Source organism: Pogona vitticeps, chromosome 3 (assembly GCF_051106095.1).
Source record: "Pogona vitticeps strain Pit_001003342236 chromosome 3, PviZW2.1, whole genome shotgun sequence".
In the NCBI taxonomy this organism is placed as follows: Eukaryota; Metazoa; Chordata; class Lepidosauria; order Squamata; family Agamidae; genus Pogona; species Pogona vitticeps.
This window is the reverse complement of record NC_135785.1, coordinates 80,114,061-80,141,507: the sequence shown is the minus strand read 5'-3', so window position 1 is coordinate 80,141,507 and position 27,447 is coordinate 80,114,061. Positions and strand designations below refer to the sequence as shown.

The window sequence follows — 27,447 nt, the reverse complement described above, 5'->3', positions numbered from 1 at the left end:
AAATATTATAGGGGGGGAAATGAAAACAAAGGAAATATCTGTGTTCTACTTCTAAGCTTTAAACCAAATGAGAACTGAGCTACACATATTCATGTACACCCATAAATAATTGTTCCTTTACTTATACTGTGTTGATATTTGCACTGAAAACTAAAATGCTCCCATCTCCCTCATTAAAATTTTGTTTTGGAGAACAAGATTAAGAAGAACTATGAGGGCAGGAGATGGATTGCCATGCAAAACCAGCCCAGACACCTTCACTGTCCTGGCTGATCCTATGCAAGAGGAGGCTGTCTTGCTTACCCCTCTCGGGGGGGGGGCTGGGGGGAGCAGTCATCCTGAGTAAGCTTACCTTCTCTCTCTTTCTCCCTCACTTTATATCAATAAAATGCATACATGATGATAGCCTAGTTTAAATATATGCTAGGAACTGTTCCACAATATCCCGCGGTAATTATTTCAAGATAAGTTGCGCTGTTCTAACATAGCCTATGGCACTGGCTATTGCCAAATGTAGAAAGATCAGTGCAGAGCAATCTGTTTTAAATACCTCATCTAGGGCAGATTATTTTCCTGTAGAATAATGTATTTTTATTGCTACAAATGTGCATTAGTAATTAAACAGACAAGGCAGAGCCTTAGTATGCAAACTAGTTATTTTACTGCCTTGCAATCACATCTTCAAAATGATTGTTATACATTGATGGTCATTTAAATGTCAGAAATAAAAGTGTGCAGTAAATAAGAGGTCATAGCAGCATATTCCTTTTTTCTTTCCCCAAGAAAGGTTTTCAGAATCTGACCTAATTTTCTATATGAATCTGGAAGGCTCAATCTCAATTCTGGCAAAGAAAGGGAAACAAATTACTGGGACATGAAGACTGTTTGCTTTCCCCTTTTATATGTGCTCCTCTGCCAGATTAAAAAGTAATATACAGAGAGAGAGAGAGAGAGAAAGAGAGCATGTGATGTGTCCTTCCAACCTGGCAGATGAGCACATATAAAGCACAGTGAGGGTGCTCTCCACTATTTAGGTGAAAAGCCTAATTTGCCCATATCTAGTCCAAGCCACAATCAATAATTAATGTGAACAAAGAATTTCAAAAACGAGTGATTGTCCCTGGAGTGCATTTCTGCACAAAATATCTATCAAAGGTTAACACATGGAAAATCAAGACAGGATATAAATATCTGGCTGTTTAAAACCAACTAAAACTGGCTAGCTTAACTCATTTGACACTGGAGTCTTGTCAACATTACTGGAGTTATGTGGGAGCAAGTATTCTGTGAGAGGCTCCCACTTGGCTGGGATCCATGACTTGCAGGATAAGACGACAGTTGCTGATTGCCCGGAAGTTTCCTATTTAGTAGGAAAGTAGTAAATGCCAAATTTCAGAAGATTACGTAAGAAAGAGTAGTTATGGCTTTATAGTTACGTCCCCAGCTTATTTATTTATACAAATATATTTGTAATAATAATAATAATAATAATAATAATAATAATAATAATAATAATAATAATAATAATAATAATAATAATAATAATAATAATAATAATAATAATTATTATTATTATTATTATTATTATTATTATTATTATTATTATTATTATTATTATTATTATTCAACAGTAAATTCCAACTAGAGTAGGCTCATTGAATCAGTAAGGATTTGGTGAGTCAGTGGCTATGTAAATTTTATTGATTCAATTAGTCTTTTCTCATTTGGACTTACATATTTCAGACAGTGTTAATAACTCATAATAATAGACCTTAAGGGAAGAATAATTGCCTGATACTTCAGATTTGGAAAGAAGAAAGAAGTTAGTCTTTTAATGCACACACTTCCATACAAATTTAAAATGGCGATGAGAAAGATAATGATGATCATCATCTAATTCTTGCTGTAGAAACTGAAATTACAAACCCATAAAATCAATAATATTGCACACCTATACAAAAGTGACATGAAAATGAAAGCTAGAAAATGGCATGCATATAATTTTTACAAAATTGTACCTCATTAAAGACAAGTTGGTGGAGAAAAGGGAACTTATTATATCTGTATAATTATAAAGGAGAAGCCTGGTGCTGCATTTCATTTACAAGCCCTGTTTTATCAAACTTAATAATGGAAACTTGTATCGGGAGTTCTGACTGTATGTTTTTCAAATGGTTTCTATAATTATTTTTAAGATAAACAAGAGCACAGAATAATATTTTGCACAAGTACAGTGTGTCATTAAAAAGCATCAATACTTTCATAGCCTCTTCGATAGTTCTGGAAAATCTGCTTGTGAGCTCAGAAATTTGGAAGTAACTGTTCCTTGAACTACAATTTCAGAGCACCATTTGTGGATATTTCTATGAACTTGTCTTCCTTTGCCGCTGTGAGCCCTCTAGTTCATACACATTAACTGAAAATGGATTTCTAATCCAGTTTGAGCTTGCATCAGGAACAGGAAAATATTCACGGAAAGTATGTTGCAAATCTTCCAAATGCCAAGCGATAAGTGATGTGTCCTCCTCAGACAACTCTTTGTCAGTAGAACCAAGAAAATTTGTGAAGTCTGGAAATGTCTCATAGTTTCAGTTCCATAGGAGATGATGCCACAATTCCAACTTTTTGATCCCTCCTTCGATCTTGTCTTCAACCTGAAAAACTGTAACCCTTTTTCATTGAAGATTTACGTTGAGCATATTTAAATCGGTGAATTCTGACAGATAAGCTAATTTGACTAACAAGGAAAAATATGTCAAACGATCGCTGAGGTTAAATTGCTTCTCTGTGAGGAATAATCTTATGTCATCTCTCAATTCCCCAAAATGAGACCAAACTTTACCTCATGATAGCCAACGAACTTCACAGTGTAGCAAAAGTTGGTGATGTTCACTGTCCATATCTTTGCAAAGCTCTTCAGAAAGTCTTGAATTCAGTGATTTGCTTTTTATAAAATTGACAGCAGTTACTGATTCATTTAAGGTCTGCTTTAGGTTTTCTGGTATCTTCTTAGCAACTAGAGCTTCCCTATAAGGACAGCAATGGTACAAAGTCACCAGTGGTATGATTTCCTCAATCTATGCTACAAGTCCAGTAAGCTTTCCAGACATTGCTTGTGCCCAATCTGTGCTAATTCCAACACATTTCAACCAATCCATGTCATGAGATCTTATAAACTTTTTAAATATGTTAAATACTTCTTCAGCTGTGGTGTGTACCAATGAGATGAACAGTATGTCTTCAGAAACATTTTTCTGGGGCTCCTATCTAACGTAGCACAATAAGATTGCTTTGTTATGTCTGTGTTTTTGTCCAATTGTAGTGCAAAGCAGAGGGACATGCAAATTCTTTCTGATCATTGTTCTTTGATACTGGCTCACAAACCATCCTGTTGCTTCTTAACTGAGTCATTTGACAAAGGTATTAAGGAACGGTAATTGGCAGCTTTCTTGTTGATCAATGCATAAACCTGATTTTTGCAGCAGGCAATATAAGTTCTTCAGCTATTGTGCACAGTTTTGTGGTTTTTGCTCTTAGAGGAAATTCGAATGAGGCCCTCACTGCATTTTCATTATTATAACCAGTTGCAGTCTTTTCTACTATTTTCCTACTTTCCTAAAGCTCATGTTCCTTACTTTTGAAAAAAATCAATGGTCTTTGTGGCATGTTCTTTATGTTTAGTATCGAGATGTCTTTGCAATTTTGATGGTTTCATGGCCTCATTGGTAGTTTCTTGTCTTCAGCACCTGTACACATGAAGGCAATTGACAGATATTCCTTCCTATAATGGCAACACTTTTTAAGATGACTGGAAGAAGCTTCATTTTGCTTTGAGGAGGCACTCTCATCAATATCATCAGTTCTTTTACATTTCAAATTCAGACAGCAATTCATTCTGAGGCTCATCCAAAATGTATTGTTTTGAAATTCACTGCAATAATATCCAAAAGTCACTTTACCCAAGGATAACCAAATGGTTCTCTTACCAGAAATCAAAGAAGAAACACAATCACAAAGTTTGTCTGTCCGAACACTCTCACAGGGACACTGATTTACTCTGACTCTCTCTTTCTGCAGCTTCTGACTGTCTGCACAGTAGCAAGAAATGTCATATGTGTTCTCTCAGCCACTCAGCATCATTCACTTGCATGTTCTAACCGTGTGCATATCATACAGTTATTTGCAATCAAACAGTTGTTTTCATAACTGATTTTTACTTTTGTTTGTTTTTAAAGGAAGCAGTAGGTTAGAAAAGCCAAGTTTTAAACAAGCAAGCAAAGGAAATTAAAATTGTATTGACGAAGGCTTTCACGGCCAGGACTCAATGGTTGTTGTGGGTTTTTCAGGCTCTTCGGCTGTGTTCTGAAGGTTGTTCTTCCTAATGTTTGCCAGTCTCTGTGGCCGGCATCTTCAGAGGACAGGCGTAGCACTCTATGCTCTGGTGCAGTTTGTTTAGGAGTTGAGTATTTATAGCTGTGGGATCAGCTTTTGTCCCTTTCAGGAGATGGGTGATTATGGTGATCAGTGTGCTTTTGTTGTGGGTGTATTGTTGTGATAAGGAGGAGAGATTATCTGTCACTGTGATTGATGGGTGTCGTTAGCTGGTCTTTTGTGTGCAGTGATCACCGGTCCTTGTGGCTGGGTAGAGTTTGTTAACCTTTTGCAGGCTGTATTTTTCAGTGCTGGGAGCCAAGCTTTGTTGAGTTTTAGACTTTCTTCTTTTTGTTGAAGCTCTGCTGGTGTTTGTGGGTTTCAATGGCTTTCCTGTGCAGTCTAAAGTAATGATTGCTGGTGTTGTACAGCATTTCAGTACAGCTGTGCTCACATTGCGACGTTAATTCATTCCGCAAAAATCGCTGTTAAACAAAAACGTCACTATGAGATATTAAAAAGCCCATAGAAACGCATTAAAACCTGATTAACGCATTCCTAGGGGCTTAAAACTCACCATTCAGCAAAGATCCTCCATAGTGCGGCCATTTTTGGTGCCCTTTAAGGGAGGAATCCATCCCAGAAAACAGCGGGCAGCCATTTTGTTTACTCGGTGGCCATTTTGAAACCGCCGATCAGCTGTGCAAAAATGGTTGCTCTGCAATGATCGGTTCCCAAAGCAGGGAACCAATCATCGCAAAGCGAAATTCCCCCATAGGGAACATCGCAAAGCGATCGCTTTTGCGATCGCAAAAAGTTCATTGCAAAGCGATATCGTCACTAAACGGAGCACTCGCTAAGCAAGGCATCACTGTATTTTGAAATAGAATTTCATGTCCAGCTTGTTTTAGGGCATGTTCAGCTACTGCCGATTTTTCTGGTTGTTTTAGTCTGCAGTGTCTCTCATGTTCTTTGATTCTGGTGTGGATGCTGCGTTTTGTGGTTCCAATATATACCTGTCCACAAGTGCAAAGTATCCGGTATACTCCTGCAGTGGTGAGGGGGTCCCTTTTGTCCCTTGCTCACCGTAACATTTGTAGTATTTTTGTGGTGGTCTTGAATATTGTTAGTATGTTGTGTTTTTTCTAGGTTGTGAATTTCTAAACCATCTCAACAGCATCCACCCAAATATACAATTCACCATGGAAAAAGAAATAGAGTGCCAACTCCCGTTCTTAGATGTCATGGTCATAATCAAACCTGACCTCCTACTGGGACACAAGGTCTCACCCACCCACATAGACTGGTACCTACAAAAAAACTCCAACCACCAACCAAAGCAAAAAAAAAAAGAAGACATAATCAAAACACTGGTAGATTGTGCAAATCGGAACTGTGAAGCTCAATTTCTCAGCACTGAACTCAACCATCTGAATTGGGCCCTACAAGCAAATGGCTACTCCAAAAATGAAATCACAAGAGCCATCAAACCAAGAAAACAACACCAAACTGAAGAAGAAAAACATCCACTCACAAATAAAGTATTTCTGCCATACATCAAAGGGGTCACGGACCGGATGGGGAAACTTTTGACAAAACACAACCTACAAACAGTATTCAAGACCACCACAAAAATACAAAAAATGTTACGGTCAGCAAAGGACAGAAGGGAACCCCCTCACCACTGCAGGGGTATACTAGATACCTTGCATTTGTGGTCAGGTATATATTGGAACCACAAAATGAAACATCCACAGCAGAATCAAAGAACATGAGAGACATTGCAGACTAAAACAACCAGAAAAATCAGCAATAGCTGAACATGCCCTACAACAAGCTGGACATAAAATACTGAAATACTGGACAACACCAGCAATCATTATGTTGGACTGCACAGGGAAGCCATTGAAATCCACAAACACCAGCAGAGCTTCAACAAAAAAGAGGGGAGTCTAAAACTCAACAAAGCTTGGCTCCCAGCACTGAAAAAAATTGATGCTTTTGAATTGTGGTGCTGGAGGAGACTCGTAAGAGTCCCCTGGACTGTAAGGAGAACAAACCTATCCATTCTAAAGGAAATCAACCCTGAGTGCTCACCGGAAGGACAGATCCTGAAGCTGAGGCTCCAATACTTTGCCCATCTCATGAGAAGAGAAGACTCCCTGGAAAAGACCCTGATGTTGGGAAAGTGTGAAGGCAAGAGGAGAAGGGAATGACAGAGGATGAGATGTTTGGACAGTGTCATCAAAGCTATCAGCATGAATTTGACCAAACTCCAGGAGGCAGTGGAAGACAGGAGGGCCTGGTGTGCTCTGGTCCATGGGGTCACAAAGTGTCGGACACGACTTAAAGACTAAACAACAACAATTCAGAAATCCAATATATTTTGTCTTCTTTTCTGCTTGTCAGATATGCATGAAATTTGCAGACAACCCATAAATATTGAATTATACTGTGAGATTGGAGATGAGTTGTGTAGGGCTTTCTGTCCTGTACATCTTTGAGCTGATCTGGTCTGGTTTGATTTTTAAGAGGCACTGCCTATTCTGCTAGACTTGGCCCTCTTGGCCGAACCTTGATAATTAAACCTGGAAATGCTAGTTGTTTTAATTCTTTACTGTATTGGACTGAAATGTTTGACATGTTTTTAGTCTTGCTGGCAGACTTTCCATGCAAAATAAAGACAGGACGTATAATATATTTTTTCATGCCATGTTCAGGTGCACATCATAACTTCTCTGTTTCAAATCTCTACACAGCAATGCCATTGTATGTTGTCAGTTTTGTTGACAGCCTGCTAGCATGAAGCTTGGATATCCTGTGAAGATGCTTACTCAAAATTTGGCTTGCCTTTAATGTTACAATCTTTGGTCCCTGACTTGGAAAACTATGAAATGTCTTGTGATATATATCATGCCTAACCTCTGTAATGTTTATTGAAATAATGATGGTTGGCTGAGCAGTCACAGTTGCTGGAACTGGTTGAAAGAGCACCCTTGGTGGAAAGAACAACTACAAATTTGTTGTACCTGAAACACTTAAGCATGTATCAGTATAGCCAAATAATACCACACAGCCATTTGCAACAACATCGCTTTGGCAATGCTTTGTTATCTTTGATGGATAACTCTATGATCACAATACTTATTATAGTTTCATATCACTGGGAAGCCTGCATCATTTATTCATATAGCTGTGTTGGATATGGAGTCAGCCTGGGAGCACATAGCTATAAAAATAAGCTGTCATTCTTCTCTCTCTCTCTCTCTCTCTCTCTCTCTCTCTCACACACACACACACACACACACACACACACACACACACCCCACTTAAATGCCCAGTGAAATTAACTCACAGATTTGTTTGTTTTTTCGATCTGTGATTTATCTTAAGATAAGGCTTGCCAAATCCTTCGAGATCTCTGTTTTTGTAACAGAACTCTACAGAACAATGTGCATGACCTCTTACAAGGCTGCTACATGATATCCACAGCAAAAATGCAGAACAGATCTGCTGCTCTTCCATACCAAGGCAACCTTTTTTGGTTCTAGGAGTTCAAACAAGCAAAGTTTCATAAAATGAGGTTTTTCCTCCATTACAGAGAGTGAGGCAGCCAGCTTAGGCAGGTGATTTTGGGGTATGATGAATCAGGAGATGTTCAGGATTAGATCCAGACTTAGTTGCTTGCATAGGCCAAATCGTGTTGCTTAGTGTAGTAAATTGCACTAAAACAGGCCCATTGCATCAATGGGAATTTAATGAATCTACATCTCCATAAATTCCATTGATTCAAATAGGCCTACTCTACTGCACTTTATCATGCTAAACAACAGGGTATATTCAGTGAAATACTGGGATGTATATTGGTCACAATTGTCTTAAACCCCATTGATTCCAACAGGTCTACAGAAAGTATGTTTGAGTGTCAATCTGACTATAAATTTACAATTTTTATTTTTTTACTGCCAAAAAATGGAGGAACAAGATAAGCTTGTTTGCTTTAGTTATTCTGCACCCTCACTTATGAGATAGATGGGCCCCATTTGGTGCTCTGCATCAGGCATCCAAGTGTCTTCCATCCAAGATGGTGCTTATACAGGGAGAAGATGATGGAGGAAAAGGAAAGGTGAGGGAGAAGACATCCTTAAGATGCAAGATATTCACAGTGTTCTCTCTAAAGCTATGTCTCTTTTCATTTTTTGGCATACTGCCTGTGCACACGAGTTCTATGACATCACAGTCCTACAGACAAATAATAGCAACGTTGAATCTGAGCACTTACAAAGTAGCCAATTTGTGTTTGATGCTTCAGTCACTGTCCGAAAAAAATGCGGTGCCTATTTCTTGTTGCCATGGTGCTCTTTCTCATCAACATTTATTTTCTCTTTTAGATTATGCTTCCTTTATGACAACTACATTATTGCCAGATTTTCTTTGTGTCATTTATTCTGTTTTTTATTTGCTTTCCCTTGTATCTTATAATTAGTTTCCACTTATTTTCCTAACAACATTTTTAGACATTTCATGATCACATTCCTATTTTGCTTCCCATTAAATTCCTGTTGAGTAAAAGAAGAGAGCAGGAGAGAGATGCTAGAGATGCTGGTACAGTAATTAAAGAGTTCCTGCTTCTGTCCCAGGGCTTGCATGGCTGATATGCAGTGAGATTGATTGTGTACCAGCTGTGCAAGCCTCAGGATTGAAACAGGAACTTTTTAATTAACATGAACTCACCTTTTTAAATTAACATCATCTGCCTTAAGCTACTGTATTTCACTCAAGAGGATTTTGGCCACTGAGTTAGATCCAGATTTCTTCATGCACAGAGTCCACTCAATGAAGTCAACAGAAACACAGTTAGTCATGCCTAATTTAATTTCCTTTCATTTGAACTGATCTACCTTTAGTCTGAATATGCTCAAAATATTTAAAATATATAGTGGTTTTCTTAGCTGAGAAAAGAAGGAAGGTCAGCTTCATGCTACAAATGTCCTCTTTGAAAATATAACATTAAACTGAAGAAATTTTAATTAAAAGTTGCCTTGGGTTCTTTTTAAGGAGAAAGCTAGGATTAAAATATTTAAAATAAATTAATAAATGTTTCAAGTACAGGGAATTTGACCATATCTATTTTTAAAATTATTTATAGACTGCCTCTATTGACTGCCTCTCTGTTAACAATAATCTCCTGATTGTTTATTTTTCTTTCTTTCTTTCTTTCTTTCTTTCTTTCTTTCTTTCTTTCTTTCTTTCTTTCTTTCTTTCTTTCTTTCTTTCTTTCTTTCTTTCTTTCATGCAGATATAAGTACCAAAATATTTAATTCCCAAGTAGATATTAGTTTACCCTGCCTGTAAGTGCTTTATACATCACAGAGAAAGTGGGTCCTTGAATTTCTGCCATGGACTGGCTATGTACCTCCGATAGCTTCAAAGAGAGCAAGGAAAGAGAAATGCAGAAGTAGGCAATACCTTACAGAAGACCACTAAAAAAATAACCATCCAATATGTAAACTTTCATGGATCAGGGCAACTCCATCAGGAATGTACCAGTGTGAAGAACTTAAAAGTCTAAAAGTTCATGGCAAGCTGGATTTCGCCAGCCGTGTCTTTCTTAGATGTAAATCTGGAAAGATGCAGGCTGCTTTAAGGCTGTTGTTTTAAAGTTACAGCTGAGGCAGTTGTGCACTGGATATCACATCCCAGTTTTTTAAAAAAAAGAAGCACAGGCTGTGCACGGACACACCTTTCTTTTTGGCCTTTCTTTCAAACAGACATGGCTGTGCTTGACATGGGGAGTCAGAGAGTGACACAGAAAACCCGAGTCCTCCATCTGGGAATTGTGATAATTTAGTAAACCCATGGGATGCAAATGCTCAGGGACAGAAGCTGATCTCAGCTCCTGGGAGCATATTTACTAAGTACGTCCAAGACATAAATTATGATTTCAACTGTTACAGAAAACATAACAGTTCACGCAGGTTGGAAATTCACCATTTCCATAACCATAGGAAATTGGTTCCTTAGAGCGCGCACGTGTGTGTATATGTAGGCTTTCATATGTGACTTCTATGAAAACTATGTCAGAATAATTTTGAGAAGTTAAACATAATTCAAATAATGTTGTTATTGGCCATAAACTGAAAATGTGAGCTAGGAACAAATTGGAAACATCTTCTTGACTCTCCCACATGGAAATAAATGTTGCCAACAAAAATTTCATGGGGCTAAACACAGTCTTATAAATTAGTTTCATTAGCACAATCAAAAACGTTTGGATTATGTGTGCGTTTCATCTCTCAAGGAAAGCTAAAATATAGTTGAATATTTTATCTGTACAAAATAAAGATGAAAAAAAAAGTTACAAAGAATCATGGTGTTTAACTGGAGATGCATGTCCAGAACGAATCAAGGTACATGGATACATTTAGTAATTCTAAATGTAGTTATTCTTCTTAAAATATTCACTGCATAGCGCTGGAAAGAGTAAGTGTTCTGTCTGTGCTAAATAATCACCTCAGAAATACCACTATACGTATTGTTAAATATTGAGGGCCAAATACCGCCTTAGTTTCTATAGCAACATTTAACAGTGAAAGTTACATGCACACTAATATGATTATATATGGAGCTGTAGTTAAGGCTCAGCTAAAGCAGCCCTCCTCCATGTCAACATCTCACATTATGGGGGAAGGAGAGGAGCTGTTTTGCAGTTTTTCTGGGAACCCTACAAATGGGAGTGAAATGTTCTCCCAATTCCGTTTTACTGGCCCCTCTTCCCTTCACTCCATCAATTAATATTATATTTAAGGCTCACAAACACTGTGGCCATTCAAAAGTTTTAATTATGCCAGATACTTTTAAAAATACAATTAGGAAAGATTTCAAGAGTCTTGCTAGGTCAGAGTACTATACAGGAGATATTTTCAGAAACTACAAGTGTATTAAAAGGCTGAAAGAGAAAAAAATCCGTTAAACCTTTGCATGATTAAAAACAAATGGCAAAACTTTAGTTTTACGACAAGTTACAAAGAGTGTATGAAAATGTAAAAATGTAAAAATGCAAGGTTAAAAGTTTAAGAGCAGACCCACTGAATCAATGGGGCTTTAGCCTGTCATAACCAATTGATGTAATGCAATGGGATAGATTTAAACATGCTCAAAATAGGCTACAGTTAAATCCACCCCACTGCATTATGCATATCGTTTTTAATTTTTATTGTTTTTATTTTGTGGTTCACTTAAAATAATGAATATTAAATGTTCCCTCTACCGTGGTTATTTTGCTTATGCTACATTAAATTACTGAAAAACAATGGATAAAATGCAACAGCATGCCACGTCATTTTAGTATCCTGAAGTCCAAAAAGAAAATATTTTGTCCCTTGATATAAAAGTAAACACAAACCTGGCAGGGCTGCATAGCGCTGAGACTGTACTGTTCAATACATACTGATTCAGGTTCTTAATACATGTATATTAGTTGATCATGGAAACACAGAATCATTGAGCTGGAAGACGCCTGCAAGGCCACGAAGCCCATCCCCCTGCTCAGTACAGGAATCGAAATCAAAGCAGATCTGACAGGTGTATGTGGCTTTGAGAATAGTCACTGCAAGCAGGGGCAACTGCAAGACTCTTCTACAGCTTCCCACCCAAAACGTGTGGATTGAACTCAGCAAGGTTAAAGTAAGAAACAAATCTGCCAAACCCAGAGTTCCAAACTATACACATTTTTCTTCCCCCAGAATCCATAAGGCCATTTCAACAATTCCAGAATTATTTCAGGTTAAAAGGAATTAATGGAGAGATAGTGGTTACAGGATAGCAAACTAAACCAGTGACTCAGATAACAGAAGGCTTGTGCAAGCTAAAAAGATGAGCTGCAGGATATAATGTGTGTGTGTGTGTGTGCGTGCGTGCGTGCTTCTAAACCCCCTGGGTTCTGGATAAAATGAGAGCATCCCCCAACTCTTCCTCCCATGAGCAGAAACAGTATCTTTGGATTCATCAGGGGATGCATGCAGAAGGTGATTATGGAGAGGGGGGCGAGGCACTCCTGTTTTACATTGACAAGTCTAGAATGTCTAAGACTGGAATAAGTCTTTTCTCCTGCTCCCCTCCTGCTGTTTCCTGTTGTGGCCTTTCTAGACGTTCTTGGGATGCAAACTGGACGAATCCTCCCAACTGGCTATTTTGGCTAAGGGAAAAGAAGCCCAAAAATCTCTAGAGGGGCACATGGGAACTAAGGCAAACTTATGTAACATTATGTTACAAGTATCATTGTAACCAAATTTCTCCAATTGATTGATAGAAACAAATATTAGTGAAGTAAACATTTAATTTCCATGTTAGACTCTGGGAGGTACCAATATTTCAGAAAGATTATTTCACAGTTATTTATCTACATGTTAAGGAAGGGGATTTCTTTATCACTGGGTGCAATGCATTACAAAAAAATCATTTTTTGAATTGTATTGATTGATTTACTATTTTATTTTGGTTTTGTATGTAGAACATGGCTGCCTATGGTCATAATAGCAATAACATGAACATATTCTACAGCTTATTAGATATATGAATACATTACCGTGTAATTAAACAGCAATCATGTGTTAGGCTGTCTTCCACAAATATGCCACTTTCATCATCAGTTTCAATTAGGTGACCATCATGGTACCAATGCAGTTCTGTAGTATTATCCAGATATGTAGCTGTACATTGAAATGGCAAACGGTCCCCATGAAAAACAACCTGCCTCTGTGATGGTATCAATTCAAACAGGGGCAGCTCCAAAGGTGCAGCTAAATGGGAATATAAAGAAAATAATATACTTATTCCACTGCTGATAGAAATCTCACTCATTTAAAAAAAGCGTGTAGTTCCAGATAGCTCAATGGTATCTGGCTGCGGAACCAGAGATTGGAAGTTTGATTCCCAACTGTGCCTCCTTGACAGGGGCTGGACTAGATAATCCATAGGGTCCCTCCCAGTTCTGCAGTTCTAAGATGATGATGATGATGACGACAATTGAACAATTTATATTTTCATCTGCAAATGTACGGTATAGATGCCTTCTTATAAGTCCGAACTGATATTAAATTAATTTTGATTTTAACATTTCATAGGTTTCATCTACCCTAGGACCAATGCCCTATCCATTCTGGAGAAGACATGTGCTATTTGCCTCATTGCTTGGTGACAATGCTGTGTGATCACCAACAGATAGGGTAGATTAGAGGAGCCAGGAGAAGCATCTTGGTAATTTATGTGAAAAACAATCCTGAACTTTACGTACCTTAAGGATTTAGATAAATCTTAAAATTCAGGATTTTACTGCATTTTAATTAAATTTTAAATATTCTGGTAATTTTGTTTAAAACTTCACTAAAATACCACATGAAAACCATGCAATATGCAGATTGCACAATGTAAAAGTACTGGGACAAAATACAGGCTATTAATGCTACTGTACTTTCTCATGAAATCATAATAACACTTATTGTGACCAGAGCTATGATTTATTTTAGATATCTAGTACAAAGTGTAGTTGAAAATACAATGCTTCAAAGATTCACCAAGTCCATGCCTTCTCTTTTTTTGAGATAAAATGTTACTCCTTTATGTAGGAATTCCACTGAGTTGAAGCACAGGGGAATTTTACTGGCTATGATCAACAATGGAGAAAACTACATTGTGCCTCAGGGTCCCCAAAGATTTTTGATCTGTGGACACATCTGGAATGATGAGAGTGTTGTGGCTGTTCTCACAAAGGGGTTCCCGTTAAAAGTGTGGCCAACTGCAAAACACTTGTTTCTGAAAAAGCAAATTAGCAAGGGGAGAGAGAGAGAGAGAGAACTTTCCTTAAATCAGAAGTATACACCAGGGTGTGTGATGTCCAAAACAGAAACAACTCTTTTGAACCTATGATTTTCTGCTGCAACACCAGTTCAATGTAAATTGATGACATTCAAGAAATAATGAATTTGATCAAAAAACTGCAGAGGTGGGGATCTAAGCCTCGAATACCAAATACTAAATCACATAATTGCTCCAGAGCTTTGAATCTGGGAAGTTTATGGTCCCCAAATCAATGTTTCTAAGCTTTGTTTGCCCTCACAAAACAACACAGCTGTGAAATATTCAATGAGGATACTTAAAGGAACACAGAGAGCAGCAAATCACTTACCCCATACCATACAAACACACACACCAAAACAGAACAACAAAAGCAAAACACAATCTACTCTAAAATAAAAACACTGATATAAACACACACACACACACAGAGAGAGAGAGAGAGAGAGAAAGAGAGAGGAAAAGAAACAAGCCAACTAACAGCCCAACTAGCTAACCTACACCACACCAGATAAAAAAGACAAAAGAAAAATAAGTCACACAAAAACCACACATAGAAAGAGCATAGGCAAAACAACCATCTCTCATCTCTGTTCACATCATTCCTCTCAGATGCTTTTCCGCATCTCCTTAGCTTTCCAAAATATTCCCATCAGCTCCCATCATGCCAAATGTGCCCCAGAATAGAGGGCTGGTTGGCTGCTCTCCACCATTTTAATAATCTAATAATACCTTTGGGCCCTAGAAAAATTCTAGGAAATAAAGATGAGACTAGAGGCCAGAGGTTTGTAGTACAGTTGGCAGTTCCCCAAGCCACAATATGAACTTAATTTAAATAATATTAATAATATTAATAATATTAATAATAGTAATATTAATAATAGTAATAGTAATAGTAGTAGTAGTAGTAGTAGTAATAATAATAATAATAATAATAATAATAATAATAATAATAATAATAATAATAATAATAATAATAATAATAATAATAATAATAATAATAATAATAATAATAATAATAATAAAGAACTCTTTTTTAAAACATCAGAACAAGATAGGAGGGAAGACTGGCTGGTACCTGCATGTATCTTCTGAGAGAAGCCAGAATACTACATGCACAATTTAAAACAGATTACTAGAGAGGGGAAAATCTTACAGCTGTTAAATACCTTTCTGTAATACATTCCCATGACACTATCATGCTAGATTTGAGAAGAGCTGAAATTCATAACTCGCATGCAGTAACTGTCAGGGCACTCTGTGATTGCAACTGCTTCTTCACAAGGGGAGAGCAGCTATGTGGTAACTGGTTATTACTACTGGACAGTAGCTGAAAAAAAGCTGAAACAATTACAGGGGGATTGAGTCTAGCACAGTCAGTGAGTTTCTAGAGCAATGTTATAGAAAACAGCAAGACACATTGTAAGAATCTAATGGACCTGCAGTCCATGGTCTGTGGATGATGAGGTACCTCATCTTGCCATTTTGAATGGCCCTCCTATCTCCATGTGCCTGGATCACAGGCCACACTTTATCCAAAATAATATAGCTTTTCCTTTTTGGAGGTCTCTAGTGAAAGAGATGGAAGCAGATGGAAGGGCACAAACATAAAAACAGGATCTAAGTAGGAAAAAATCAAATTAACTGTTGCCAAGGAGATCTGATTTGGAGGCAGGCACTGCATAGGCAGCCCATGACCTAAGTGGGGATGCCTCACACTGCAATCATGAGGTGAACCCTCCCCCTGTGCTGCTCAGACTATGAACCACCCATAATTAATAGCAAAGAAAGGTCAGGACCATTGTAGACTCCAGGGAGAGCAGTGCTTCTTATGACCACAATTACTATCTGCATACCAGATATTTAAAGATTCAAGTTCTGACTATCAACAGTTCTCGAGTTCCATGTAGATGTTCCATGTATTTCATACAAGCGTTTAGAAGAAACATCAATGACTAAAACCCAGTAGTAAGTTATGACTAGAGTAGACCCATTAAATCAATGGAACTTACAGAGTAGTGGATTCGAAAAATTGCTACTGATTCAATAGGCCTACTCTAGTAGTTGTCTTCACTGGGTCTGCAGCATTGGTCTTGGTCTGCTAGCATCAGTTTCTTGTCAGTACTTAGTGGGTGAGAAGAGAAGGGGGGGGAAGAGACCAATATTTGCTGTACTACACAATGGTACAAGAGTGGACTTTGAAGCTGTCTAATTATTCTGTCATTTTGGGCAATGGACAATGTTCTATCCCTGCTTTGGCCCAGAATGACTTGAGATGGTGGTCTTGGGCCAAAATAACCAGAGGAAACTTGACCAGATCAGAGCATGTGAGTTAACACCTCCCTTCATCTGCAGGTTGATATATATTGTACTGGGATATTTTCGGAAGTTATGACCAAAATTTTAAAACAGGCAGCATTGTTTGCCCTCTCCTTTCTGAGCACAAAGCCAATATTTCCAGCTTGCAGCCAACCCACCTGTGATTAGCACAAGGTTCATGTTAATGAACATGAATGCACACAACACACTTTTGCAAAAGCATCAGATGTCGTATCTTTTGCATTTTCAGTGCAAGACTCATATCCTTTGGCTTGCATGAAGCAATAATTTTATTCCAGTTTTAGCCACACCACTGACTGTAATAAATCTACACCATTCACTGTTCCCCAAAGACAGTGCTGATTCAAATAGAATGAGTAACTCCCAAGCTTTGCATTTTTAATTTAGTGGAGATAATGATAATATTTGTTCATTTCAGTCTTCCTTCGGAGAGGAACACTGTTTATCCTTGATTGCTCAGCAACATTTAATATTCTTAGTCCAGGCTGTAATGGAAATACCTGGACATCTTATGACAACTGGAAAAAAGAGTGTGTTAATTGAAGAATGAATGATCAACCACTTAACCAGCATGATAACATTTAGAGGTCTAAGGATTAATAAAATGCAAGCCAACTGCCGAAAGCAAGAAACATGATCTATAACACCAATTAATATCTATTTATTCTAACATTTACCAGCATTTAATCAACAAACAATGTATCCAGGCTGACATCACCTATCATAGAATATAATAACTACATGACATCAGGTTGATGCTGACCTATGGCCCTAAATACTTTGGGACCTTGGTATCTGTCGTACCATCATTCCCAAACTACTACCCAGAGCTCTGTACAGTGGTGCCTCGCAGAACGAGCACCCCGTAGAGCGATGAATTCGCTCTACGGTGACGCTTTTGCGATAGCTAATGCGATCACAGAGCGATGCCCCCATGGGCGAAAATCGCAGAGCGAAGGTCGGTAAGCGGTTCGCTTACCGACCTTCACTTTGCGACCTGCCGATCAGCTGTTCCGTGGCTTCAAAATGGCCACCGGAACAGCCGAAAGGGCCGGGCACAGCGTTTTCACGCCCTTGGTAAGCAAGGGGAGGGGGCGAAAACACTGCCAGAACAGCCAAAATGGCTGCACGCAGCGTTTTCGTGCCCTCCCCTCGCTTACCAAGGGCACGAAAATGCTGCGGCCGGCCATTTTGGCTGTTCCAGCGGCCATTTTGGACCCGCCGGACAGCTGATCGCAGCCATTTTCGCACCCTTGTTCAGCGAGGGGAGGGCACGAAAATGGCTACCGGCCATAGAGGGACAGCGCTGTACGGTGAGTAAATCAGCCGATTGGAACGCATTAAACTAAGTTTAATGCATTCCAATGGCTTTTTTCTTTCCGTACAGCGATGTTTCACACAGCGAGGGTTAATCTGGAACAGATTAACGTCACTGTGCGAGGCACCACTGTAAAAAGGTCTTTAAATATATGTATTTCCTCTGAGTTAGCAATTTATTATTTCTTTCAAAGCCTGTTTTTTTGTTCCACTTGATTTTGCAGATTTGGTACTCTTAATAATTTGTTGTTTTTCATGTTATTGTTTATATTTACATTATTATAACATTGAAGGGTGAAGGTATTTGTTGTGGATTTAATTCTTTTTGTTCCCTGCCCAGATTAATGAATTATCATTAAGTTGGGCAGTATTCAATCAATCAATCAATCAATCAATCAATCAATCAATCAATCAATCAATCAATCGAGGCAACACTTTCCCAGATTTCCTTGGGAGACAGTACTCAGAAATAATTTACCATTCCCTTCTTTTGGGGCACTCTGGGATGCTATAACTTGCCCAAGGCTACATGGGCTGGTTCTTCTCCCAAAAGGCACAGTGGGGAATCAAACTCCTGACCTCAGCCAAGTACCAAACTCACTGAGCTCTCCAGCCAGTTATATAGAATAGGGATGGGCAAAGTATGGCTCTCCAAGTGTTGTTAGACTGCAGCTCCTTGCTTTCACCACCACTGGGTATACTGACAAAGACTGACAGGAATTGGAGAAAATAATATATGGAGGGCTATACTAGGCCTCTTCAGGATTTGTGGGATTCAAATGAAGAGAAACATAGTTGATTCTTTGAAGAGAAGTACAAAAAGAAGCACTCCCTATGCCTATCTTCCTGGAGGAGCGGGGCCGAATATTGTTTGAGCACCTCTACTCATGACAGTGACTAGCAACCTAGAATCTACCATCAATGGTGGAGGTTGGTGACTCATATGTAATGTGAATCTGTTCCAGGTTTTGAAATGAACAATATTGGAATCATCTATCCAAGGTGCCATCCCATCCTCAAACCTTATCCTCAAAATAGATTCAACATTCTGGATAGCTTCTTTAAAATGTGGAGTAATCTCTGCCAAGCCATAGGATCAAACATCTGCATGAAACCACCACTGGTGTGGAAGAGTAGGAGGCTTGAGATTTTAACTGGGTTGTCATTGATATCTCCTTTTCATCATGTACCAAGGCAACAGCTCCTTGGGTCAGAAAGGACAGTTCCTCAGCACATTTTGGCAGTCACTCCAAAAATGTCTCAGGACATGACCTCCCAACAATGGCAGGTATATGTTTTCTTTTTTCCATACAGTTCCTGAAAATTTACATGATTGCATTGATCCTGTTTCAGGACAATTCTCACCTCATTTTGAAACCAGTACATACAAACATCTTAGGGCACATCCAGACACGAAAGGTTGGAGCAGTCTGGTTCATACTTAAAATGTTCTTATCTTTGGTGCAATCTATTTTATCTCTTGAGGGATCCTTCTGTCCATAGTGATGGATATTTCTTCTCCTGTGGGAAGGGTCCAGACAGATCTTTGGATCACTCCAATTTGTCCTCCTTTTGATTAATGATACTCCCCTTCTCACCCCCTTCCCCACTTTTTCTCATGGCCGTCATTCAGTAGGCTGCGGCAACTTTGATTTTGTTGTTGTTAAAGTAAGTGATGTAGACCAACAGCAATGCATATGCCAATGTGTCTCATTTATCTAAAATAGTGCTGCATTAATGGGAAAATACAATAAAATTAAAGTCATAGAGTAGATGAAAATAGAGGAGGAGGGTTGTCTGTTGTCCCTTTCAATGACACAACTCACAAATACATCACAGAGTTGTCACCTCAGATAATACTGCCCACAGCTCTATTTGGGTATGAATTTACCACCTGTATAGGCAAGAGAACAAGATAACCAGGAGTGCTCCATTTCCAACCAAACACACACACACACACACACACAAAACCGTAGCCCTAGCAGCATGCCAAAAAGGAGTAGGGCAGCTCTAAAAAGAAGCAGAATGAGTCAAAACATGTGTGGACACTATAATTTGATTCAAACCAAACAGCACCAAAAGCAATCCAAATAGTTATTTTAATCAAGCATTTTCCCTTACTAAGGAGAGACTATGGGAGTCTGAGTATCTCCAGTTAGTTTCCAATGTGAATCAGACATGTTCCCCAGTCCATTTCAGTATCTTCCCCTCTTTTGGTTCTGGACACTCTTATTTCCAGTCCTTGGTGAACCCCTTTATCAGGAGGGCCTTTACGTTAGCCCGGCTGAACATTTTCCCTTCAGAGGTTCTTAAGGGACGGTATGCTTGGGTACCTTTTGAGCAAAGAATCTGCAACTTCTGTGGTTAGAGCCTGACTCAGTCACACACATTCTCTGTTTCTGTCCTGAGTTCAAAGACATTCATGCTTGTATCTTAGGCCCATTCATTTCAGACTTTTCCGGCCTTCCCCAGCTTCTCACAGGTTTCCTTCTTTGTGACTACTCACCAGAAACAACGGCTCTTTTTAGCCATGTAACTATTATGTTTATTTCTATTTATTATTATTTTTATTAACTTTTTATTTATGTGCTTTTAATTTTCCTATGCCAATAAAGGTTACTGAATTGAATTGAGAGTTATATACCTGTTCATAGAGAAGGCACACATGGCCATAAGCACTCCTGCCACTATTGCCTATAGTCTGAACTACTGCAATGTGTTTAGCATGTAGCTGCTTTCTACAAAATAGAGCAACCAAATTTTTGAGATTATACGGTAAGAGCTTCACTAGCTTCCAATACTTTTCCGGGCCCAGTTCAAGACACACTGGAAAGCCCTGAAAGTCTTGAGATCAACAGACATGAAAAGTTCCCTTCCCTACGCCTAGACAATCCATTCGAGGCACTTATGTCATCGAATGGATTGTCACCTACTTGTAAAAGGCAGCAGTATTCCTTATTTCACATGCAATCACAGTCAGAAGTTTCTTTGGTTAGGACATGGGATACAGTGGTTATGAAACTCTCTCCCCTTAGATATGTCTGATGTCTCTGTAAGAACAGTCAGCTCATCAGATAAACACCTTATTTTCTGAATAGAGCGAGCTCCCGTCGCTTTGTCCCAGCTCCTCGCCAACCTAGCAGTTCGAAAGCATGCAAATGCGAGTAGATAAATAGGTACCACCTTGGTGGGAAGGCAAAACGGCGTTCCCTAGTCATGCTGGCCACGTAGCAATGGAAACTGTCTTCGGACAAGTGCTGGCTCTACTGCTTGAAAACAGGATGAGCACCGCCCCCTAGAGTCGGACACGACTGGACTAAAAATGTCAAGGGGAACCTTTACCTTTAGGGAGAGTGCAGCATTAATTTCAGAAACTCTCTAGGGCAATGGTGCCCAATATTTGGTCCCCAGACTGCAACTCCCAGAAGTTCTGGCCAGCACAGATAGTGATTAAGGTTTCTGGGAGTTTCAGTCCAAGAACATCTGGGCACCCAAGGTTGGGAATCATTGCTCTAGGATATACAAGTATTTATCCTAAATAATGGCAAATAGTTGTCAGAAACAACTGAACATTTACTTGTCTGTTAATCCCCTAATGCTAATCAAGCACAATGCCACTCAAAATCCTTTCCCTTTGGCTGATTACAATTAGTTCTGAACAACAATGTCATGATATACAGCCTGAGCAAATCTCACACATTCCTTTCCATTATAAATCCCTTAAAAACAAATGTGCATGGTTTTGTTTATTGGCAGCTTCCTAGAGCGTGTACCATATGAAGTGAGTTTATTTGTAATATATCAGCATCACCCTGGAAAGGTAAGCCATTTTTCCTGAGACATTCCTCAAGGCCAAACAAGATCATTCGCCCACTTGTAAAAGGCAGCTGGCAATGGAAAAATATACACAGTTATGTCCCTGAGGAAATGTTTAAGGATTTTCTTGTTAGATAACTTCATTGAAATTCTGGAAGCACACTCTCTTAACTAATCATATCCTGTACTTCCTCATTGGGTTCATTTGTCTGCATTCAGTTCCTAAATGATTTTATCCACAGCACTAGAAGGAATGTATGCTAAGGGAATTATGACCTTAACGGCAAGGTTTTGGTCATGGAGTGAAGGAGCACAAAAAAAGTGTGGAGAAACTGATCTGGATTTGGACTCATGCATGGGGCTAAGATTGAGATCTTTCATCCTTGCCTCCCCACTGTCATCCCTTTCTTCCTAAGGGCCTTTGTGGCTGGAACTTGTATTGCATTCCAAGGCACACATATATAGATATGTACAAAGAAACAGCCACTCATGGAACCATATTATTAATACTGTCAAGGCTATGTAGCTTGACCTAAAAAAAAAAAAGATTCAGTGTTTGAGCAATCAACAACTACATGACTTTTAAACAATGAGTTAATGTGATTGATAGCAGTGTATGGTGGGGACTCAGAACTCTACAGGGAACAAAGAGCTCATTCCCCCAATAGTATTTAACCCTAGATTTGGCTCTGGTACCTGTCATTTAGTCATTTAAAAAGACATAATTATGTAATTGCTAATTGGCAAAAGGCCAAACTAGACATGTCATGTCATGCCTAGTCTGGCCCTGAGAAGGAAGGAAACAAGAAGTATTGGGAAACAGGCAACCTTTCATATAATGAACGATTCTCTCCTTTCATACAGTGCTTTCCCAGAAGGAACTGCACAGAAGAAAGAGACTGTTTTCTTTGCTTAAGAGTGGTGTTAGCCATTATTCTCGTATCTGCTCTATGAATGTATGTTCATTGTTTGTTTGTTTGGATTACAACATCCAAAAATCTCCAAGAATTCTCCAGGTAGAATTTTGGGAGTTCAAGCCACAAACATATAACTGTAGACACATTCATTTATGTTGGCATTGTTCGGCAGAGATTGGTGTGAGGAAAATTGAGTGTGGCCTCGATTAAAAATAACAATGAAACTCCTCTTATTACGCAGTAGATTTTTCCCTACAAAAGTGATATAGAGAGGCTAGCAACACAAGAGAACATATGTGAGCTTGCCTTCTCTCTCTCAGTCTTATGACTTTGTTTATATAGAGGATATGAATGGGTTAACACAGATGTAAATGTGGCGATATGCAAACCAGTAACCTGCAGGTCTGTAACTTACTAGTATTCCCACCACTACCACCCTCCAGGATCCCAAAATGAATGCTGGCCAGAAGAGCATTTTTCCATGTATAGCCTAATTAACACAAGATTCTTTACCTATTACTACACAGGGGAGATCATGCAGAGAAAGCAATGATCTGTTTTGTGTAAGTTGCCAAGTCTCTTGCGGGTATGCAGATGCAGGAAGTGAGTCCTTTACTTTTGAAAAGTATGCATTCTCAATGTCCACAAAAATCAGTATGTAGACATTGGCAAGGAATAGGAGTATGCAGACCCTCCCTGTTGCATAATTACAGACATACATCCTCTGCATTACTGGGAGGGAGCATGCATCTAAAGACCTAAACAATCATTGCAGCAATTAAACCATTCATCTTGCTATCTTTCTCTATACAGTAGAAATACTTTTGTGTTGAACGAAAGTCACAACATTGACATTGATTCAAAAATGTTAATTATATAATTTTATTATATTTTGGAGTAAACCTTTGCTGAATGACAGCTGGTTCACCTTACGTGCAAATGCAAAACTGTGGCTAGCCTTACAAATCAAATAAAACTCAACATGCCAAGATCAAAAAAAAAAATATGTTTTGACATTGTCTTCTTTCCCTAAAACAGGGTCAGGCGCAGAGGGTGGACTCAGACCTATTTAAAAGGAGAATTGTTAAACCTGAATGCTTCCAGGAGTGGCAATTTAATTTTTACTGCTGGGAGAAAAATTCAGACAGACGATGCAGGGAAATCTGGGGAGACAGAGTCACAAAAAATATCTTTGGGGGCATGAGCTGCCCCTGTGCTGCATTTTGGTCACCCCAACACTGAACCATACTTAGTAGTAAGCTCACATTGTCCAGGCTAATAAACAAAAACAAGACACCTTCCTTCATGGAAAATTGAACAAACACTTCTGACCTCTTGTGCCCACAACCAAGGAGAAGAAGAAAGATAACGAGCCCAAGAGTCACCCACAGAAGGCTAGATAGACCAATTAAATAGGACTTAGAAATACAGCATTTAAGAAGAATTAAAGTAATGGAATGCTGAAGCTACCCATAAGAGAGCAATGATAGGAGAATGTTCTGGACCTCATAATTATCCAGTTATGGGTGGCATGAATATGATATTTTATTCGTTCATCTTTCCAAACTCTGTTCTGAAGGAGAGAGAAAAGACTTGATCTTGAATCCCAAAGTATGATTTTTTAGATAGCAGTGTTAATATCTTTGTTGTTTCATTTACAAGTCTTTTGGAGCTATCTCTTTCATGTCAACATGGACATGTCAATATAACTACTGCTTACAAATGAACATGCAGCAATACATGTAAGTTCTTTGCTATCTTGTAACCCTATGAATGAGGGAAGGGGAACTGGGGGTTATTGCTCATTAATCATTTGATTTATGATATTGCCAATGGGGCTTTCTGTCTGAACCTCCAATGCACACAGAGTGTAGCATATACTGCTGGCAAAAGTGTGAGTTAGAATTGTAATATGTGTGTATAGTCACAGTGGGGAAGAAATCTGCATAGCAAAACTCAGTGGAAAGAGGGAGAACACTAAAACATAACAAACTGTTCCAATAACAATGCAAACAAAAAGGTGGAGGGGGGAGGGAAGAACTGGAGAAAACAAATGAGGTTTGTTGTTACTAAACAAAGAGATCAGCTGACAAAGCCAATCATATATGGTAACACAGGTGACATGCAGGAGAGGAAAGCAGAGGGAATTCAGGTCATCCTGGATACAGATTTTGCCAAGCAAAGGAGAGTGCCAGGAATTGATGCCAACTTTTATTCTGTAAGGCTATTTTGGAAAATGGTGTGCGTAGTACAGAATGGCATTGCTTACAAGAACAGCATTCAGCAGCATACAGAAGTGATGCTAAACTAGAGTACTAATAAAATGTTAGTCTTAACACCTTTCCAAGAATATTTATGACATTGTACCTCTGAGACATCAAAAGCAGCAACATACATCAATTTGTTTTACAACTACAAGAACACCTGAGCACATATCCATACAGTTTGCTTCCATTAAAATAATGATCCTTCATTTTTTGCCAATTTCATGGTACCAATGAGAAGGGGGTTGATTCCTAGTCATTTTAATAGCCACTTCCATCTTAATATGAATTCTCTAGTGAGCCATCAGACTCCTGCAAATTAAATGACATCTCCTTCTTAATGTTTCCTTTTAGTCTGAAAGATTGCTATGCCTAAATGCCATTTTTAAAAAAACATGGACTACTTGCAATGGTTTTGTAAGTCATTATGTTTGCTCTTCAAATAAATATAACTGATTTTAACATTCTGAAAAGAAGTCCCGATTTTCTGAACCTCAAAAAGTATTACAGCTAGTAGTATTCTGGCATGAGGTGGATGTATGACATTCCATACACCAAATCCACCTTCTGTCTAGAAAATAAGAATTCTGAATAATCAACCCTGGTATCTGACACAAGAGAATGCAAGGAAAGCAGAAGTTCCATGTTAAACATTTTGGGTTAAGATGTGCAATAACACAGCTCACAGTTCAGAAATGAACTTGGGCCCACTCACTCTTACATGCAACTAATTATATATTCTCAGGCCTGAACGAGATGTTTAAAATACGGTAGCTCATAACTGGAAGATACAAATTCTTGACTAGTAACAGTGTCACCGTTCAGATGAATCTTCCCTGACCTCTAGGATCATGAACATCAGTTTGCTTTGTTTGGTAACGGGTCTTCAGGGTTTAAGCACAAGATTCCTTTGAAGTTCACAAATCCCCAATCACCTCTATCTCTTTTAATATAATTTCACCTCTAATTATAGAATATATCTAATATTTGTTTCTGGATTTAGTATTTAACCCTGAATCTTATTTATTAAGAGGAAGACCAAATATGAAATTGATTAACTCCTTAAAGGAAGTCACAGGCTTGAGTTTACAAGAGCTGAGCAACTGAGAACAGTATATTTTGGAGATTGCTCATTCATAGTTTAACCGTGGGTTGAGACGAATTTGTGGTACATAACAACAACTGATTTGGTACCTGCCACTAAGCAGCGTCCAACTTATTGTGACCTTAATATCAGTTTCAAAATATGTGAGATATCTAAGGAGTACTTTAACCACTTCCAGTGAGTTGTTATGGTCAAGGAGGAATTCAAAATCAGATCTCCTGGGTTCTAATCCATTACTCTAATTACCATACCACACTGGCTTTAATACTAAATCTAATACAAAACTCTAATAATAAATCAATCAGTAACAGAGGTTACCCCAGTGGTTTCATTTCATTCACCAATGAATTCAACAATGTATTTATCAAATGACGATTTTACTGCCATATTTTATTCACACACCACTTAAAATCTTATGGGCATTCAGGTCCTGTGGCTAAGACATTGCCTGCATAATTGCCAAACCAGGTAATCAGTTTCCAGAACCAAACACACACACACACCTGTTTATATATTGAGGGGGGGGAGTTATCATCAATGTGACACTAATTATGAGGATCTCCTCTTTTATGGAGCATAGCTGGGCAAGGATGGTCTGTAATACTCATCAGAAACCAGGATGGAAAAATCCTGCCACTTACCTCTAGTTACCTGAGTATTTAGTTGGCCTCCACAAATGTACAAGATAACTGTCAAGTGCATGAGCATCACACAGACACACCAGAAACAACATTTGGCAGTCCTTCAGGAGTGTGTGCCCCATACACATACTTTAGCTTACTATCTTTGACACTGCCATTTTTAACAACTGCATGAAGCTCTTCAATTATGTTTTATATATGCTGTAAAAGTATGTGCATTGGCATAAAAGGTGGTATCTGAGAGAATAAACATTATCTCAGCAGAGATGAGAAAATCTTATTTGGATGTAATTTCATTGGAGAATGGTAATAAATGCACTTTGCTAGGGCAATACTGATGTTCACCATATTAAGGATTTTGAATGCATAAACTGACAAGATTTAATATCTTGCTTGTCTGCAAGTTTCTTGGGTTCTTATTGTCTCATTCAAAGTAAAGTCAAATGAGACTCAGAGTACTCCAACCTACCACCTTCTGGGAATTTCTTCCACAATACTGGCTACCACAGCCATTTTAAAAATATGATAAACATGCATAATAAGGTTAAAGTCGATCAAATATTGAAAAGTTCATGGTAGTGGGTTCTGTCACCTAGGCTTATTTACAGGAGGTATTTATACATCATTCTATCCGGTTACATTTGTTTCTGTACAACAATATCAATCCAAGTTCCATGTGCAAGTATAGGTAACACATTTTAAATGACAGAAATATGGAAGAAACAAAGGAATCAGTTAGAAGCTAACATAACAATACGTGGGCCTTTAAGGCTTGTGCTCCTTTTGTTTTTCCACATCTCACCATGTCTTGTCATTTTTCA

General features: G+C 38.5%; 1 protein-coding gene across 3 annotated transcripts in view; it reads right to left on the bottom strand.

Moving 5' to 3' along the window:
* The window catches only part of ADGRA1 (adhesion G protein-coupled receptor A1), a 453,957-nt gene that overhangs the window by 222,744 nt on the left and 203,766 nt on the right, over positions 1–27,447 (bottom strand). For all 3 annotated transcript variants that reach the window (XM_078391268.1, XM_020795002.3, XM_020795003.3), the window contains exon 7: positions 12,959–13,172. In XM_078391268.1, the coding sequence (XP_078247394.1) occupies positions 12,959–13,172 (214 nt within the window). The remainder of the gene's footprint in view (positions 1–12,958; positions 13,173–27,447) is intronic.